The sequence below is a fragment of the Oreochromis aureus genome, linkage group 10, assembly GCF_013358895.1.
Source record: "Oreochromis aureus strain Israel breed Guangdong linkage group 10, ZZ_aureus, whole genome shotgun sequence".
In the NCBI taxonomy this organism is placed as follows: domain Eukaryota; kingdom Metazoa; phylum Chordata; class Actinopteri; order Cichliformes; family Cichlidae; genus Oreochromis; species Oreochromis aureus.
In genome coordinates this window covers 17,748,427-17,769,270 of record NC_052951.1, presented here as the reverse complement: position 1 = coordinate 17,769,270, position 20,844 = coordinate 17,748,427, and the positions used below count along the sequence as shown (strand labels likewise).

Sequence of the window (20,844 nt, the reverse complement as noted above, 5' to 3'; positions counted from 1 at the left end):
ATTTGTTGAGTTCGTGAGCGCTTGTGTACGACTTTCGCTCATACCCTCTCATTTAAGTCATGCTTGGACTGAACCATTTGGCACAAAAGCGTAAGAGTGTCCTCAGTTTACTTTTGTCCTGAGGTGTTTTGTGTCCAGCATCTACTACAAAGAACATTTCTGTGTTTGAAGAGCTCAGTGCCAAGGAATCACAGTTGTCACATCACTATTATTGTTCCAAGGACACAAACTACAACTGCAACCTGAATTATATACAGTTTTGTATTTTCAATTGAGTGCAGTTATAGCCGTTTAAATTCAGTTTAGCTTTTAGAATTTAAAAATGTTCTGTTTTAGTTTCAGTGTTAGTTGGTAACTGCATGCAACAGCTGCCTGTCTACTATTAAGACTATTAAGAGGATCAGAATCAGACGAGTAGACCAGTTTCATCTTGAATTACCAGCCCCCACTCGCCCCCAAAATGATGAAGCAGTTCAACGCATTCCTCAGCCTGTGCAAAGCCATACCTGCCAACACCAACTGCTGAAAAGGGGAGGGTTTTCTAACGTAATAAGCACAAGCGCACTCTGGCTTTTTCCTTGTAATTCCTTGAGGTTTCTTAAACAACTATTCCCTCTTTTAATAAAATCTGTGCCAATCCTGAATTTAAAAATAGAAAAAAAAATCCAACTTTAACTTTATTATAAGGATCCAAACGAGGAAGTAACACTTATTTATACTCCACAGTATTTTGATTGTGGAGTTAATGTTTAAAAGCACCTGTAACAGCACAGAGGCTGAAGGGAAACTTAAATTCTGCAGAAAACAAATTGATGATCATAATTGATGTTTATTGTTTTTGCTTTGGGAAACTTAAATATCAATGAGTTTACTTTTTTATAAGTTGAGGCCTTTATTCCTCCACAGCTGCTCCATATGTTACTCATTCTTCAACCATAATGTTTTACTTTGGTTCGGAGCAGCCAAGAAAAAGGAAACAAAAGGAGGTTAATCATCAACTGTATATAAAAGATGGCCCCACAGCTTCCAGGTCAGAAAAGTCTGCATTCTTTCCAAAGGCCAGTCCTTTTTTATGTTCAGTTTGTCAATTATTTTCCCACAGGGAGAATAACTGATTATAAAGGATGGCATGGAAAAGGATGGGTGGGCAATGTCCAACAAAATAAAGCCAACATGGAAGTGGCAAAAACTGCAGGTCCTCTAGGTGTCACTTGAGGCTGTTTCCAAAAGTCAGCCAATCCCCAAAATGAATAACTTAACAGCATTGGAAAGCATGGTTATGACCTGGTACAAAACACAGTTTGAACCTTTATGGACAGTCTATTCAGGGCATGGCTAAATTGTTTTGACAGGTATCCCAACAAGGCCAGCTGATCAGCATCTGCTAGGCTTCATCCACATCCTCCCAGTAACTAAACTGGACCTGTTCACTCTGTGTGTGTGCTGTTGGAGCATTTTTAAAGTATTATCTGTCTAATTTTCTTCCTTGTTTTCTACTACAGACCAGCCTATAAGTTTGTGCTTTAACTTTGGTGACTGGTATTCAGTATTTATTAGTCTGTTCCTTAGCACTAATTAGCTGATATGTGCATATCTGCACTGGACAGTTACAGTTTATGAATGCAGCTTGCTAACCAAAGCTTGTCACCTTTATCACTCCACCCATGAGATAACCTCCAGCGTCAAAAAAAACAAAACAAAAAACCCCACAAAAAACAAGGCGTTGTCCAAAGCACTAAAGGTTAGACTTCAAAATGCAGAGTCAGAAGTCAGTGATGATGTCATTGCTACATCCATCTTTTATACTCTCTGTGCATACTGCATGCAAGTCCATCAGTGCATCATTTACGTACAGTCTATGGTTGAGCTGAATGTAAACACGGTATTCACTTACAGCACTACCCTAACTCTACAAGCACACACATGTCTAGAAGAAAACTTACAGCTTCTTGAAAGGTTATGCTCATAAGCTTCTGATAATTCATATTTTTTACGTTAACAAGGACAATACTGCTTAATAGAACAACACGTCAAAGGAAACAGACATGGAAGCTGGGAGAAAGAGATCAGGGAGTACTAACAAGTACGTAGCACTACATCTTTGCAGCACATTCACAGGATGCACATGCCCAGACACAGGCCACAATGAAGAACATGCAGGCAAACGTAAGCAAAAAACAGTTACATAAGGTATCGATGGATAACAGCTTCTCAAATTGGACTTCCTGTTGGTGTTGTGGACATGCATCAATGCAATTAAATTACCTCTATACAGAGGACTGCTGGGCATATACATTGACAAGAGCTTTTCTAATATCATTAACTGTAAATACAGCTTTGAAGAGCGATGCAGTCCATTTTGCAGCGACAAAGCATCGCCTCACAGATTAACTATAAATACAGCAACACAGTCCACAAACAGATCATCAAAAACCTTGACAACTGTTTTTTTTCCTCAATCCCATCAATCAAAATATCGACTAAATGTATTTGGCTCATTTATCTTTGTTAAAATATTTATATATATTTTAGCTGCTGTATCTATTCGAATCTCCTGACTGGCTTGAAATTAATATGAAGCAGGCACACGGCTCCTGCACCTTCAGAACTACCATCAGAACTTTCCATGGCTCTGCGAGGCCTGCATGTGACGATGCCAGAGTCAATATGTCAACTGCTGCACGGGGGCAAGATGACGTAATCCTGATCTGTGACTGAACACCGGCAGCACGTGGCATTGGTAGCACACACATATCCAACTACATGCTTTCTCCAACTGGCGCTGTCAGGCTTCAGTCATGTTCTCGCTCCCTCTGAAAGTGTCAATCAAAGCCTTGTTAGCATCTCCAGCCTGAAGCTGACAACGCCTGCAGATCTGTCACCGTGGCATACGTGCTGAGCTAAGCTCTAGCTGGAATCAGAACATCAGAACCGGGAGCGTTGTTTTCAGCAGCAAGGATTCCCCACCCATTGTTTCTTTCATTCCTCATCTGCCACCGACACACAGCTGGCCTCTGACCCTGACCTTTGACTTCTTTTGTATGTGTGTGTGCGTGCGTGTGTGTGTGTGTGTACCCAAACAAGTCACTGAGCTGTTTTCGAAGCCACACACAGAGTAGATTTATCCAATCCTAATACCACTAAACAAATCTGCTATAGAGCATTCCTTTACATTAAACACAGTCACAGTGGCGTAATTAAAACAGCTGGTTCGACAATAAGGATTTAGCCATGAATCAGTTAATCAAGTCATCATAAGTCAATAGACAGAACAAAGAAAAAATGAACAATAAGTGAATAAAAGTCCGTTTTAAGTTGAGATTTGCTCAATGACATCCACACGCTGCTGTACCAACTTCACTGTCTCCATCAAACCACATCAGCAGCATTTCCAGGCAAAAGACAGAAGACTTCATTGACTTAATAATAATAATTATTGACTAGGAGCTCACACTGATGTTTTTTTGTTTGGCATCATAAATGAATGATCAAGTTGTAATGAAGCTAGGCCCTCCATGCCAAAACGAGCCAGTTTGGGTGGTTTGGCATTTAATAAGAATGCCTCCCGGGTGGGCGGCTTCCTCAGAATGCTTTCTGGGAACGCCCAGCCGGAAGGAAACCCAGGGGTAGACTCAGGAGGAACCGGAAAATGCTGCTTAGCCTACTGCCACCTCAGTCCAACTCCCGAGAGTTAGAACTGTACTGTACCACCTGGTTTGTTTTGAGTCAGAGCTGCAATCACCTCCTCCAACACAAATTAACATGTTCTTGCCAGTCCACAAATGACGGGGTGTCTGAATACTACACTCATTGTGTGTGAGTGAGTATGTGTGATCACAGTCTTTATTTCATATCATCTCATAGCAGGATCGCATGTGTCCCTGTAGTAGTAACTTCATCCAACCAGGAAGAAGGACCAAACAGTTAAATTCATTTAAAATTTGCAGGAGCAGTTGATACAAAACTGGATACAAACTATTTCTTTTTGTGTCAATCAAACAGCTAATTCCTAAATGACTGCTTATTTGATAAAATAGCTGGAAAATGTCCATCACAAGTTCTTAAAGACCAAGCGGATGATTTCAAAAAGCTGCATTTTTGCTTTAAAATAGCAGCTAGCTAAACGGCTAATTCGCTGACTTGTGGAAGCACCCTTCACTGACCCAGTCACCAAAACTCCTCTGCATCACTGACAAAAATCTGAGATGTGTCCATATGATTAAGAGGTCTGCAAACAGGTTAAACCAAAACTTGCTGTTGTTAATGGTTTAAAACAAGCATTAGCATACAAATGCTGCTGTTTCGTGGTCTGTTACAAGTCTATGTAAGCTGGAGCTCCCTGTCTTGCCTGTTAAGCTGGGACATATCGAAAGCAGCGATGTCTGAAATTCACTCTCTGCTCTGTGGGCCTTTCAGTCTCGTCTGCGGCGTATTCATTCAGCTGGGCTTATCTGAACAAGGGCGCTGCTATCTTCTCCTCTTCCCGCTACGCTCTCCGTCTCTCGTCTCGTCTTGTTGCCACAACACATACCTGCAGTGCACAAAGACCTATCCTTCTACATACTTTCACACAGACACACACCCAGACTCAGATCCAAGCGTCTCACTGTTGCCATGGGGACTATTTCAACCCTGTCAGCACTTCTAAGATCTGCGAGAGGTAATTTGCCCCTCTTCCCATGCTTCGCAGTCTTTCTATCTACCCATCCTCCCTTCCTCCTGCTCCTCCTCCTCTTCTTCTTCTTCTTCTCCCATTCGAAGATGGAAAAAAAAAATCCCATCCTCCATTCTCGAGAGGCATGACTATTGCTTCTCCTATTCTTTCTGTCAGATTCATTCACCCACAGTGTTTGGCACCAGCAATCTCCTCTCCTCCTACTCTCACTCCCACTCTATACAGCCTTTATGAGGCTGTGTGTATACACTTGCTTCTTCCTCAGGCTGAGTGAACATTGAGGTGGGGGGGCTTGGGGAGAATGTGCATCTGCTGCTGATTTCAGCCACACAGGATCAGCTAAGTGCTGAGAGCTGAGATTTTCCCCCCAAATTTCCGTGGGGAACACAAGGGGCCAGTTTGATGTATCGACTGAAGCCACACCACAAAAGGGAAGATTAGAAAACCTGAAGTGTCTTACTCATGTGGCGAATCTGACCTTTATGTTTCTTCTGCAGGCATTTTGATAGCGTAAGCCTGGAGCAGGCATAAAAAAACGATTTAAAAAAGGGGGAAAGGATTACTACTTTGGAGAAGTGAAAAGAATATTATTACTCTACCTCTTAAGAAATGAACTTTATGGCCAGCACTGCCGATAAATGATGTAATAATAATGTGATACTTCCCCAACGGGGGAAATTCTCAGAGAACAAATCAGGCAGAGCCATAAACCAGCTGGCAGGGATTCACTGAGTTGCTTGAAGACAATTTAGCAGGAGGCTTGTGGCTCAAAACCAAAGTTCACTGGCTGAACGATGCTCTTGTGCTACCATAAAAAAATTAAAATAATTATATCCACATCCACAGCCATGGTGACATAATATTTTAGTATTCAGCTTCCAGTACTTTACAGGTCAAAAGATGAAAGATCCGGCTCATGATTATGTCTGTAATCTGTGAGAATCCCTCGCCATGAGCTACACTTTGAGATGCTCTAACACACATATACACAGTGGACGTCTCATTTACTTCCTCATAGCGTTATCCAAATATCCCGACAACATTATGGACCTGCAGCTAAGGGGATCAGCTGAACTTGGACAGGCCGGAGCAGGGCCACAGCTGGGATAGCTGATCTCCCGGAGGGGCCATATTACACGGTTTATCCTTTCTATACATAGACCTGTAAGTATTCTTAGTGCCACCACACGCTGGCAGCAAAGATAACAGCCATAAAACTGTCATGCCCACGGGAAGGGAAGCACTACGTCTGAGACCCAAACCCAGCTAAATGCACTTTGTAATGCTTTTAATTTGTGACTGTAGGGAGATGCACAGGAGGCTGACGTAAATCCTTACGAGAGCTCATAATACACATGACAGCCAGTAAGCTAGTGTAAAACAAGTTAAGATGTCATAGTGACTGAAAGAGTTGCCTGATGATGACCACTTTTTACTGCCTCTGTTTTAAGGTCTACATCAGTAGGTGTGACATGCCGCTGTATGACGCTGATTTTATAAACTCCAGGGTGCTTTCAGGCTTTCTGCGATGGTACAAGGCTCCAATCTGATAAAGGCATGAGGAACAGATCTGAGCGGGAAGTATCATCAAACTGGGAAATGCAGAGTAATCGCAATACGATAAATCACAGCAACATAATTAAAAGTATGTGTTCCCACAGGATCGTGCTGCTGGTTACTGCAGTTTCTGCTCATGTTTTACAAATGTTTGTGCATCCACTGCCTTCTTTTTTCATGTGTTTGTGTGTGTTTTAAAATGCACTGATCTCTTTAAACTTCATCTAACGTTTCCAGGATGCCATTGTCTTCCATGGCTCCCTCTGCAGCGTGAAGATGAATTTCTAAACCCTTGTAACTTTCTTGAGTAATGCATGTGCAATTAATTCAACTTTTCTTTAGCCTCAGGATTTACGAAAGGATGCCGATCAGAGCTCAAGTGGAGCAAATGATCGGTCCAGCAGTTTGCAATCTAAATATGTTCAATTCAGGTCTGAGGTTCTGATTTCTTCCAAAAGCTGGACCCAGGTAATGTTAAGCTTTATGTCATTAGCAAAACTGCCTGTTAATCTCCCCAATCAACTTCTTTCTCCACATTTCCTAACTTTTTAAGTTCTCTCTGGATACAACTGCCTCAACACAGCAAGATAATATGATGCATAAAAATGAAGGTACACTTGATGATGGATTGTAAATGGAGTATAAAGCTTCCAGAGCTTGCTAATGGAGCTTCACACTTTTAAAACTTTTTACAACATGTACTTTTAAACAGTCAGCAAAAAGAAAAAAAAAGTTAAACTTCCACATTTTATTTCCAGAGAACCTCTGGAGACCCAAATTTGATCAGCCATAAAGGGTCACACATACAGCTGAATTAATAAAAGCAGAAGTAGCGGTCGTGGGCAGGACACACTCAGACGCGTTTGCTTTCAAGTCCGAAGCCTGAGGAAATGAATGGGTGTGAATGTTAAAACAGCGGAGGAGCTGACAGGCATTTCTCTTACCATGTCCGCTGGGGTGCTGCCCGTCATCGTGAAGCTTCTCCCGGTACTCGGAGGTGTTCAAACGCACATACACACACACTCACAACTCTCTCTCGCAGGACGGATGCCAATATTCCTTCTCTTTTTTTTTCTTCCTTTTTCTCGCACTTGTAAAAAAGCTCCCCGCAGCTCTGACAAACGCGTCCTTGTGGTGTTTTAAAAGCAGGAAATAAATTTTTATTCCCGGTGACTCGCTCTTTCTATCTCTGTCTGTCTTTCTTTTTTCTTTCCCACAGTCACAACACTGAGGTAGCCGAGACGTGTGAAAATGCCTCTTCCTCTCTATTGCACAATCATTTCGTTAATTTCTCTCCCTCACAAATCACTGATTTGGGGCAATATACTTAAGATTAGAGGGGCAAGCTGTCGACCCGAGGGCCTCCTTTGACCCTCGAACATCAACAATCAGAAAAAAAGAGGTGCCTACGACATGCGAAAAAGCCAATACTGCTGGCACATCCGGACGCGGACCTTGTTCTCTCGGGGTGGAAAAAGAACAAAAAACATCCGCAAGGTTAACGGCTGCCGTCCTCTGATAAACTCGGACACGTCCGCCGGTCGGCGTGAAAAGGCGAAACGGTGATATGAGCCGGTCCTGCTCTTTAAAACGCGGGTATGACCGCTGTTAACGTTTCAGACTGCACTGCTGCACCTTTAGGACCCGTTCAGCTGTCATTCCGCTGCCTCGAATCCGAGTAAAGCTACCCAACGATCCAGAACTTCCGGTGTGGGTTTTCGAAATAAAACAATGTAACTCCTTAAAGGCTTTTTGTGTGAAAGTTTTTCTTTGAAAAAATTTGAAAAAAATAATTTATAAATCGTGACATTAGTCTAGCATTTTGGGGTATCTATCTATCTATCTATCTATCTATCATTTCATTTTTTTCATATCATAGAACTTCCCAATTAAATTGTAATTCTGAAACATTATGTGGTTGGCTCCTTCCACTAAAGTAAGTAATAATATTAATAAATATAAAACACATATTTTCTATTATTATAGTATATTATACTATTGTTGTAGTTGTTCACTCGTAATTTGTTTGATTACTCCAGAAAACTACTCATGTAAGCTGCACAGCTATTTTATTGACGAACATCTATACAATAGCCTATTAAACATTCATCAAATATTTCATTATCCTTAATGAGCTGTGACAGTGCACCGTGACCTGAAAATCCCAAATGAAAAATTATCTTACTTGTAGGGCACAAGTGGCCTCATGTTATCATTTGTAATTATTCATCTGATTTCTTTGACCAGTCTATTACTGGGCCAATGCAAAGACACAGACGGTCACACTCACCTGTGGCCAATTTACCTGACCCATGCATGTCTTTGGACTGTGGGAAAAAACAGTTTTCCCCATGCATGTGCAACCTCCACACGGACTGGTGGATTTGAACCCAGACCTTATTATTATTATTATTATTATTATTATTATTATTATTATTGCTCTATTACTTATCTATAAGTAATAGAGCAATAATAATGGAAGAGTGGGAAGCTACAGGGTTAACATTTTGGTTGATCTGATTGGCAATAAAAAAATATATATATATGTATTATGAAAACGACAAATTCTTCAGATATTTTCAACCAATTTCTTAGGGTTCATTTTTGTTTTATTTTGAAGTGAGAATTGGCTTATATCCGGATGTCGGCGCCGTTTGTTTTATTTAACATGGCGTCAGTAGCCAGATTTGGGAGGTGGATCAGGAAAGGGAGTGTTGAACATTGTTAATAAAAGTAGTGGGGCCGTGGATTGGAAGACAGCGCAGTGCAGTTTGGTGGAAGAATAACCAATCACACTTCCACAGCAGCAAGAAGGGCAGAGAACACACAAGAGGGGCAAAGGTGGAAATCTAATAGGCCATATCCAATCTTGCACAGATTGCTGTAATCTTATTCTTCTTTTGTCTTTATTTACAAAATCTCAGTTAATAAAGCCTTTCTTAATCATTTGTCACTAAATGAAATTAAGATATCGTGTTGATTGATACCCTTCTTCGTCAGTGCCCCTCTGGAAAGGTTAAAGGTAGGGGACTCAAAGTTGTACAGTTGCACTTGCAGACAGGACTTTGTGACATCACTTCCATTAGTGAGCTGTGACTTAGACGATGAGACAAGGCAACAAGGATCCTCCTGTAATCCCCCTTAATCAATAAATCAGACATTCAGTACACGGGGAAGAGTAAAGAGCAGCAGTAAAACAGTACTGTATATTTTACATTTAACATCGTTAGTATTGTATACAATAAATGGACTACTTAACAAGTAATCGGATTAAGAAGTGAAAAAACATGACAGCTTTATAATATGAATTCAATATAGCTGTCAGGTTATTTATAGCATACATCTAATACATGTAATATAATATCCTGTCCTTGATGGAGTGCTCTGCCTTGTGTGGGTGCGTGTGCATGTGTGTGCGCACTTGTGTGGCCCTGTTTCCGTCAGGGGTCGAGATATGCATCGGCAGCAGGTCTGTCATCTCTCTGGTGGAGTGAATGAAATCCATTGTGGCATCAGGAGAGGCTTTTTCTAAGAGATCTACTGGATTAACTACCTAATCTCCCCACTATAAAGGGAGAGTGAAGAGGGCAAGTGAGTTACACACACACACACACACACACACACACACACACAGCCATCAGCATGCCTGTACAAGCATAGTAAAGTGTGAAAGTGGTTTTGTTGGCTTTGTTTTCCAAATTACGGTCAGTGTGTGATTTTCGCCAAGCAAAGGAGGGCATGGACTGAATATTACTGCCATTACCAAGTCATCTCTTAATTATTTTCTACCTGATTCATAATTATCCAATATATAAAATGATAAAATGTTAGAAGAACTGATTGCAAACTCAAGACGATTGCTTCTAATTGCTTGGTTTTGTCTGGATAACTATCTTAAACCTCTTCCACAAACTGGCACATTTTTTAAGCTTATTAAGTGTCATTTTAATGTTGAATATATGTTAGATACGTGGCTCATGTACACTCACAGCTTATTAAGTACACCATAGGTATACCTGACACAAGAACCTAATCAGCCAATCATATGGCAGCAACTCATATCTCATATGGTCAGGACAGCCTGCTGAAGTTCAAACTGAGCATGAGAACGGGGAAGAAAGGTGACTGTGAATGTGGCATGATAGACCAGTCTTCGTGGCACCGACAGAGTATTTCAGATTTCAGACTCAGATATTCCCACATAACCATCTCTAGGGTTTACAGAAACAGGCCAGAAAAGCAAAAATATCCAGTGAGCAGCACCTCTGGATGAAAATGCTATGTTGATGCCAGAGATCAGAGCAGAATGGCCAGACTGCCTTCAGCTGATAGGAAGCCAACAGTAACGCAAAAGAAAACACTTGTTACATCAAAGACATGCAGAAAGGCATTTATGAAAGGACAACATGTTGAACCTTGAAGCGGATGGCCTATACCAGCAGAAGACCACACTGAGTATTATTGTGAAACTGTCACAATAATTTCACAACAGAAGATTAGAAGAATGTTGCCTGCTCTATATTTTCTTGGCACACTTAGGCCTTCTTAGCACCAGCAGAATATAATTTAAACACCACAGCCTAGTATTGTTCTAGCAGCATAACATGCCATGTTACAAAGCTCAAATAATCTCAAACTGGTTTCTTGAACATGACAATGAGTTCAGTGTACTCAAATGGCCTCCCAAGACACCAGATCTCAATCCAGTCGAGCACCTTTGGGATGTGGTGGAACGGGAGAGTCACATCATGGATGTGAAGCTGACTTATCTACAGCAGCTCTTAGAAGCTCTAATGTCACTATGGACAAAAGTCCCAGAGGGATGTGTCCAGCACCTTCTTGATTCTATGCCACAAAGAATTAAGAGTGATCTGAAGGAAAAGCCGTCCATCCTGGTACTAGCAAGCTTATTAAGTGAAGCTGAAATGCAGATATTTTCCGTTATGATCCATAAAAGAAACGTCTGGTTGTAAAAGTTCCACATATTTGGCTTGCGTGCTGCCAAGTTATCAGTTTGTTACTTTACTGATAATGCTGTTATATCACTGTATGTAGGACTTTCATGGGGTGACATTTTATTATTGTTGCATTGTGGTTAAAGGTTGAGGTTATTTGCATTATATTAAAGCTGTACATAAGCCTAATGTCACATGGTATTTGATCTATGCCTTCTGTATCCAAGCTCGGATGCAAGACAGACTTTCCGCGGTCTTCTGCAGATGGGCTCCAACCAAAATGTCTCGTATCTGGATTAAATAATTCCAAGCATTCGTGAGCGTTCAGATTCTCTGTGTGCCTGTGCAGCATGTGTTTCCCTGCTCAGCACTTGTCTTTGCTTGTTTGATAGTGCAGGTCTGTGTAATATAAACTGCCCGGTCACCTCTGCAGTCCTTTACTTCCTCTATTCAAAGTCTGCTGATCAAATAGAAATGTTACATTCAGTTTAAAGACAGTACACCTCTGTAAGCATCTGCCTGGGCTCTAGACTGTTCTGCTGTCTCACTCAGGCCACACACATACAGAGACACATTTATGGAACCACAATGCTTGGCCACGACAAGGAAACAAATCCTTGGTTGCTTCATAGGTCAAAGGGCTTGATTAGAGATTAAGCAGCACAGTGTATCCACTTTCAGAGAAGATCTCTTTCCACTTCCAGTGACGCTACAAAACAGTTGTCGCATTTCAGCTTTGAAGGGCAGCACTCAGCGGTTAACACTGCTCCATATATAAACACTGACTCTCAGCCTAGCAGCGCTGGGATAGTCCTCTACCAGTGCCCTCTGCCTCTCCATGTTTCCCGCAGAATATTAACATGCGCCGTGTGTCATCAGCTATTCTTAGATCCTGAAGTAGACTTTGAGCTTGGACTGTGGCTCAAAGATTGGGGGGGGTTGTTTTGTTTTTTTCCTCTGGAAGCTATCAACGCAACACAACACGCAGTGTGACGCTTCACACCCTCAGACTGAGAGGACAATCCAGTTTGTCTCTCCCAATGGAGGTATGAGCAATTATTTCCCTACCACGGGCACGGTGTGGCATTTTATGTCTCCTTCCTGCTCATATGCTTTCATGCCCATCAGTCCCTCACTGAGAGAGATCAACAACCTAAACAATTGTGTGTTTATCCAAAAACATGTGTTTATCCAAATAATGAGCAAAACCAACAACCAGCCAATAGAAGGAGTGTTTTATAAGAACACAAAGCCACTGAATTCAACTAGTTCTTTCATTTTAAATAATCTCCTTGTCATTTTTTTGTTGTTGTTTTTTTGTGTGAAAAGCTCCTATGAATCTTTTCTGAGACTGACAACTCTGCTACAAATATCACCAATCCCCAAAGAGCTGCCATTATTATGCAGGATCAGGTCCCTCTCAAAAGCCGTAGTCTAAACCTGAGTTGGATTAGGCTCAGACTTACCAGGAGACACCCTAAGCCTGAGCTTATCTACAGCGAACTATTGTTGTGGGGATCAAGCGGAGGTGGGTACACCTCTAATCTGTCCACCTGTCTAACACACTTACTGTTAATTCTGCACAGGCATCTTGTCTGACATCCCCCTGACAGACCTTTGCTGAAAGCTAAATCTAGTTGCGTCTGTGATTTCAAGTTACTTCATTTATCTGTTTGTTTTGAATCGCTGTCGAGTGCAGTTGGTGGTTTCTCTGGAGTTAAGCAGTACATGCTCGTCACAGTTAAAACCTCCCCCCTCCATGGCTATGAAAACATTTGTCATCACCGCACATTTTTGCCATCTGTCTACCACAGAAGGGGAGTAAAATAAACACTCGGCACTTGTATTTTGTATCGACGTGCACCTGCTGCAGGGAGTGTGGAGCCTTATTTGCACACTCTCTGTTTACCTGTGAATGTGAGTTATTAAGCATTTATTCTCTGTGTTTGTAAGAAACGTCCCAGAGAGGCAATGTTCAGTCCATCGGCTGGCTTTGTGCTCTTCTCTTTCTTCACTGCCTGTTCAGCTTGTTCAACACAGTTAGTCTGTAGCGCTGCATGAAAGTAGGCATGTCAGGCACTGCCTGCCGGAATTAGGCGTAACAGGTTTACTCATCAAAAAAAAAAAAATGTCCTTGATGTTGGATGTGTTTTGCATTACTCACGCTATGAAGACGTAAATCTGCCATCCTTTGGGAAAAAAATGGACAGGTATTTCCACATACAGTGTTTTTCATTCAACCTTATCACGCAATGCACTTTACCCTAGAAGCCACATTTAAACAGTGCTGTATTGGTAACAAACACATTCACACATTTGGTTTCACCTAGACTTCAGCATCTCACCTGAAGACACTTAAAATGTGGACTAGAAGATTTGAATTAGACCTGAGTTCAGCCTTGGTCTGAGTAAGATCAGAGTAAGGTTTTGGCTAAGACAATTAAAACAAGGCAGTGTTACATAAGAGCCTGTAGCATGTTTGCCTAACAAGAAAACGATTCCTGGTTTGAGCTCAGGCGGAGGCACAGATACCCTAGAGGCTGTAAGAGGAAGGGCATCTGATGTAAAACTGCCACAGCTACCTGCTGCGGTGAAATCTTGTGAATAGGTGAGCAAGAATGTGATGTCCTCTGATGCTGCTGTATGTTGTCATGGTACATGCTCGGTAATCCAGGGTAAGGAAGGTTGGTTCTGTTGTGTTTTCAGTGGGGGAAACTTTTTATCATTCATCCAAGTATCTTGTTTAGTCTAAACTGACTGCATGTTTCCCCAGCCTTATAAACAGTTGCATAATGACTGAAACTAGCCCTACTGCCTAACAATGAGCCATGAGCTCAGTTTCATCATCGTTGTTACGCAAACTGCCAGCATGGTTACCCCAGCGCGATATTCGTCAAACCTGCAAAACCCTTAAAACATGCTCCAGGCAATCCAGGGAAGAAAAACGACAGCCACTGACAAACTTTTAAAATACACTGATGGTACCTTAGGTGTCAGGCATATCGGAACAGCTGAGACACATTTTTCAAAACATTGCAACTGTTTGGCTCTCAAACCCCAGAACAAGCTACGCCAAAGATTGGGCGACCCAAAGGATCCGGGTTGCTCTGCACAAACAAATTTGGAAGTCATCCAATCAGAAGAAACCTCGTGTAGTAACATTAGATGCACACATTTGATCTTCCCAATACAACAATACAACTAGCTGCCATGCTCTTTGTTTCTTGTTGACAAAATGTCAACACTCAGGACGAAGAGAAAAGAAGCGATCGGAAACATTTCGCTTTCAATATTAAGAAACTTTATAAACTATGTGGCGCAACTGTCACTGGTAAAAATACATCAAAACTTGCTGTTGACATTAACACTGATATAGTGTACACAGTTAAATGCCACAACGGTGCCATTGGGAAAACCAAACAAGATGGCTAAGCGGTTGGCTCAACACAGAAAAGCTGTCTGGTCAGGCCAGGATTTCACAGTCTAGTTACACCTGAGGCCAGTGGACACTCTTTCTGAGGATGCACACTTCCAGGACAAGGAAGAGATTGTTTGAGGGGGGAGTCAAGGGAGGCCATTTATGTGAAAATGAAATAGCCAACGCTGACCCGAAGAGAGAGCCTAAAGGTACATCTTTCACCAACTTATAATGCTACCACTCACAAACTGAAGAGTAGCCATTGATCAACAATCATTAGAGTCTAAATGTTAGCAATCATGAAACTGAGCTTGTGGTTCAATATTAGGAAATAGTGCAAGTTTCTGCCGTTGTGCAACTGTACTGTTTATAAGGGTGGACAAACATGCCGTCAGCTGAGACTGAAAACGTCAAATGAACAGAATCAGTTTTCTGGGGAGTATATGCAACACCACGTAGATTAAACATTCATGATAGAGGAGATTTATACTGATGAGTTAAATCTACGTCATACGTACATCACAACCAAAAGTTTTAGTTATCGTCATGACGATTTTTATGATCATCTGATGTCTCAATTTTCCCCAAATGTGACACCCTGAATTTCAACTCTGGGTGAAAAGTGTCAACATTCAACACAAAAAAAGACCCAAATTTGCCACAAACCTTAATGTTTTCCACCGGATGAGGACAAATGTCACAAAAAACTTTCACAAATTCACGTCATTTGCAAACTGTTTAAATATGTTACAAAATCTCTCTTCTGACACCACCGTCTGGCCAGTTTATACATTCATCCTATTTACGATGAGTGCTTTCGTCACAATAAACAGTGCGGCCTCACGTGGTTGTCACTGTGACTCATCAATCTGTAACTATTATTACCTGTCTGCGGTTTCTGGAAAGATATATATATACATATATCTGCAGAAACACACACTCGCTGGGATCATGAAACACCGGCACAGCAATGTTTCACCAAGGTGTGGCCGCACCACTTTTAGAGCAAACCACAGGCAGTACCAGCCTCCACCTCCACCTAAACCTCCCCCCTCTCCAGTTTTTCTGCTTTTCACTCTGCCCTCTCTCACAGTGACTAAAGTATAAAGGTGAGGTGCTGTTATCAGTATCACTTGAATAACGTTATGACCAGTGTGCGATAAAATTGCTACGGAACAAAACAGCAGCGATCAGATGAGCTGTGGCCCTCCACAGAGAACAAAAGCAGCTGGAAGACAAGTCCAGGGAGGATTCTTTGGTCACATAACAGAAAAGTAGCTTATGTCACACAAAAAAAGGATCATGTCATCTGCTTCATTCAGTCTTCATCCACCAAACACATGTAACAACAAGCAAATAATAGGATTATGTGTTATTTTTACTGAGCTCAGTCTGCAAGTAGCCGCTGTTTTTCAGGTGTTCACTTGTTTATTTGCTCTGTGAGTCAGCTGGTGGGAGTGCTGTGCTGATGCAGGGTTTATTTTTTGACAGAGAGAGGATAACAGATTAATCAACGCTGAGTGTTTGCAGAGCTTAAAAGAAGAAGAAGAAAAAAACAAACAGACAAAGACAGCCTGACTCGCCAAGAACATAATCTGATGGGTTTGTTTGAGGATACGGGGTGGAGGGGGCTACAGTAGTTCTGCAAACTTCTGGCTCCATTCAGTATTTCACACGCTGAAATACTACAGACAACATCAAGAAGACAAGCCAGCTTTTAACGTGTGCCACATTTATTTTTAACGCTTTCTTTCTGGCCGAGTTTTCTCAATAGTGTGTCTTATAGACCATGAAACAGCAGCTACCATAAGTACAACACTATATCTACACCGATCAGGCAGAACGTTATGACCACTGACAGGTGGAGTGAATAACACTGATTATCTCTTCATCATAGCACCTGTTAGTGGGCGGGATATATTAGGGAGCAAGTGAACATTTTGTCCTCAAGTTGATGTGCTAGAAGCAAGAAAAATAGGCAAGCGTACGGATTTGAGCGAGTTTGACAAGAGCTAAAGTGTAATTGCTAGATGGCTGGGTCAGAGCATCTCCAGAGCTGCAGCTCTTATGGGGTGTTTCCAGTCTGCAGTGCTCAATATCTATCAAAAGTCATTCAAGGAAGGAAAAGTGATGAAACAGCGACATGGTCATGGGAGGCCAAGGCTCACTGATATACACTTTGAGCAAAGGCTGGACTGTGGGGTCCAATTCAATAGACGAGCTACTGTAATTGACAAAAAACAGTAACACTGGTTCTGATAAAAGGCTGTCAGACTACATAGTGTATGACAGTTAGTTGTTGTTTTTTTTGTTTTTTTTAACCTGTCCCGTTTGGTTCTTTTGCCATCAGAATTATTGTCTAAAGGCGAAGAAAGATGCCCAACGGATTTACTTTACCAAATGGACCATCCCAGCCTTGCCGTAATGGTCCATCTGATTCACCTTTATTGTTTATTTTATTTTCACTTGCTGAATACGGGACAGACTTGACTGGTGGAAAGAAAGGGAGAAAGAAAGAGGAAAGAAAAAAAAACCTGAGAAGAGGGACGGGAAAAGGGCAAAAAACAAAACCAACAGAATAAGCAGACAAAAAAATACATATATGATCACCTGGATCACCTGTTGAGAAAGAAAAAGAAAGCAAGCAGAAGAAGACAAGAGTAATAAACAAGATCACAACTGACAGTAAATACTAAATATTAAACATTATGGTGCAGCACGTGAGATCGACAGCGACAGTGTGCTTTGAGGTAGGAGCTCAAAAGGGTGTAGTTTGTGTGTGTGATCACCCGTGTGTACACCTGTGAGCATGAAGCGCTTTTTTTGAAAAAAGGTTCCTTCATGTAATGATCTGCTAGAGGGTGTGGGGGCCACTGCCCCGACCTCCAGGGCATGAAGCAGGTATGGAGGAGATCAAAACTCCAGACATCCAGAGGCCCCCAGAACACAAGAGACCAAGGAAGACCAACAGAGGGCAGCAGCGCCACTATCCCAGAAAGAGCTGAGGAGAGTCCCAGATGAGGGGTCACAGGAGCAGAAGCCAGGGGGTTGCAGTGGACGTGCCCGTGAGCTCCGCCAGCAGCCAGCTGTGCCTGAGTGAGTGGCCCAAGCGAGCCCCAGGCTCCATGCCCGATAAGCAGCCGCCAGGAGTCGGTGGTACCTGGGCGCCCACCCCGGACACAAAGAACCACCAACGCAGGAAGTCTGAGGGCGTCTGCCACCGGCAGGGAAGTGGTGGGGGAGATAGGCCTCCAAACCTTGAGGCTGAGATGTCCCCAGAGAGGTGGCGTCTGATACCCGACCTGACATATAGACACAGACATACAGGCACACACAGATACAAACATCTATTCCCACCCTCATGCTCTCAACACTCACCCAACGTGGAGACAGACATAGAGAGACACTGTACACACAATCACACTCCCCAAAGCGTACTCTAAGCCCCGGGTCTAGGTACCCTTGCCCCTGGAGGGGAAACTGCGCCCAGACCCAGGTGGTGTTACCCTTTTCCCTGCGGTGGGAGAAGCAGACCGTGACCCGCAGCAGCAGGGAGGCCCCACATTCCAGACCCCAGTCGGACGGCCAACTCCTCCTCCTAGCCCCCGCTCCAGCAGGCCACAGAGAACAGGGGTGTAGGAAGACTCCAAACCTCCCTCCACCCGCTCATATGTAGTGTTGATGTATGTGTGTTCTAAGGTGCATTTAAAACCCAGGAGGGCATGGAGCTACCTGCCAGAGCAGCAGGTAAGCGTATAGCCCCTCTAGCCCAGTTAGTTGTTAGGGAGCAGTCAGGGTGCCCATGCTGACCCCTGTGCACCACCGAAAGCACCAACTGTGGGCAGATGACCAATGAAAGAAGGTGGCCTGGTCTGATGAATCATGTTTTTTTTGTTTTTGTTTTTTTCATAACGTGATGGTTGGGTGGGTGTGCACTGGTTACCTGGTGGCACCAGGATTCACATGGAGGCAGTGTGATGCTTTGGGCAATGTTCTGCTGGGAGACCTTGGGAATGGTTTGAGGAGCACAAACTCAAATGAGTTTGAATATTGACTTGGCCTCCAAATTCCCCAGATCAAAATCCAATCTAGCATCTGCACAACTTACAGGACTTAAAGGATCTCTTGTTAACAGCTTGGTACCAGAAACAACAGCACAGCTTCAGGGGGCTGTTGGAGTCAATGCCTGTGCGGGTCAGGGCTGTTTTAGTAGCAAAAAGGGGACCAACGCAATATTAGGCAGGTGATGCCTGGTCAGTGTATTACTGTCTGCAATAAATCCCATTCAGTAAGACAGTTTCTCCATGGAGAGAGGCAACTTCCTGCTTTGGTTTCCATCAGCTTACTTTTATTGACATAAAGCCATAAAGCCACACAACAAAACAGGAGGCTGATTTGGCAACAATGTCTAAAAGTAACTGAGGTATTTAGCTCGGTAATAAGCGGAATAATATTGCATATTATCATTTCCCCGTGATTAAACAAAGAAGAATAAAGCAGCTTTTAATTAGTTGAAGAAACAACACCACATCCCAAGCAAAGAAAAGCCAGCATCTCTTTGATTTAATACTGTGTATATTGTGATAGACGAATTTCATTATTCAGGCCTGTAGTGAAATTGCATCATTGCTCCATCCTTAATATGAGTGCACTGTAATCATCTTGGCTTTTCCCTAACATCCAATCAAGTTGTAAAATTTAATCAGTGTGATGATTTAAGCTGATAACCATTCTGTTAATGAATGCGCTAAATCTGCATCCCAATTCTACAGAGAAGACCTTTATTTAAGAGATTTTGACGCTGTAAACCGCTGGCAAACATTTACTCATGAGAACCATTTCAAAGCACGCTTATTGGGTTTCTGATAGCGTCCTAGTTCTCAATCTCTGCTCCCAGGTCACTAGGTCTTCAGCAAGAGAGGATAGGCAGATGCTACATAGACACTGAGGCCTTTAAAGTTATCTTATGAATCTTTGCACAAGTGCATAATTGTTATCACAGAATCCATGATTTGGACACTCACCACAGTTTCTCATTACAAACAGATCAATATCTGTTTTTAATGTCATCACTTCACGCTTGATAAGTACTCAGTGGGTTTTTTTCTAAAAAAAAAAAAAAAAAAACGTGTTTTACTTGTTGTTCAAGGTGTAACCAAAATAATCCGTAGAGGTTTACAGTACAGCAGGACAGGGGTGTTTAATGTTTAACTCTCTAAATGTTATTGTGGAAACAATGCCTGCACGTAATTAAGGAGGAAATGCAGCAGCTTGACTAGTGATACAGGTGATACAGGTTTAACTTCTGCTGGCTGCCTTATGCATGCGTCTGTGTGTGTGTGTGGTTTTCTTCCATCACTGAAGACAGATGGAGGACAGTTGGCAAATCAGGAAGTGCAGAGGATTAATAAGGAGGAAGTGAGGGCAGCTATGAAGAGAATGAATAGTGGAAAGGCCAGGTGGCATACCTGTGGAGGTATGGAGATATCTAGGGGAGAGGGCAGTGAAGTTTTGAATCAGACTGTTTAACACAGGGTGATGTGTAGGAGCTGCACTGTCTTTGCAAATGAGAGGGAAACAGGTGTAAGGTGGATGAGTTTGAATACCAACAATTCAAAGAAAGACAGCACAAGAGAGCTAAAGAAGAGAGTGCAGGGGGGGTGGAGCATGTGGAGATGAGTCAGGGGTCATTTGTGACAGAAGGGTAGCAGAAACTCATTTTCAGTGTTTACATGTGGACAAGGATATCAACGATTTTGTCTTGGAACGTCAAGGGTGTGCACCTTTAACCCTTATTTTGACATCAGACTGTGCTCCATGTCGCTGTTTGTTGTTGTTACAAAGAGGCTTGTGATTGGTCAGCGGGGTTATATCAGCACTTGCTATTTTTAGCATGCTCTTGACATAATTTTTTGGTGTTTCATGTGGACACAGATATTTTTAAAAACATTGCTTGTGCGTACTTGACCTTTTTTTAACGTGGAAAATCCCGCTTTTAAAAAATACCCATGTTCGTGTGAATAAAGACTTATTTTTCTTTCATGTTTTGCATTAGTTTTACTTCCTCCTTTATCATTGTTTGTGTTGATTTTCTAACGTGTGCCTCATTCTCCTCCCATCGATACCCAATCAGTTCTCAGAGTATAAATAGCCCAGCTTGTCTTTGTCAAAGCACCTGTGTATGTTGCTGAATGTGGTTCCTTGCAATATTTATGTTCCGAGTCCTCGGTTTTATCTGG

General features: G+C 42.3%; 1 protein-coding gene across 1 annotated transcript in view; it reads right to left on the bottom strand.

The window, feature by feature from the left end:
• Positions 1-7,918, bottom strand: part of ubl3a (ubiquitin-like 3a) — a 35,569-nt gene extending 27,651 nt beyond the window's left edge. The window contains exon 1 of the mRNA XM_031729134.2: positions 7,177-7,918. Coding sequence (XP_031584994.1) covers positions 7,177-7,203 — 27 coding nt within the window. The 5' untranslated portion in view covers positions 7,204-7,918. The remainder of the gene's footprint in view (positions 1-7,176) is intronic.
• Between the last annotated feature and the right edge of the window lie 12,926 nt (positions 7,919-20,844).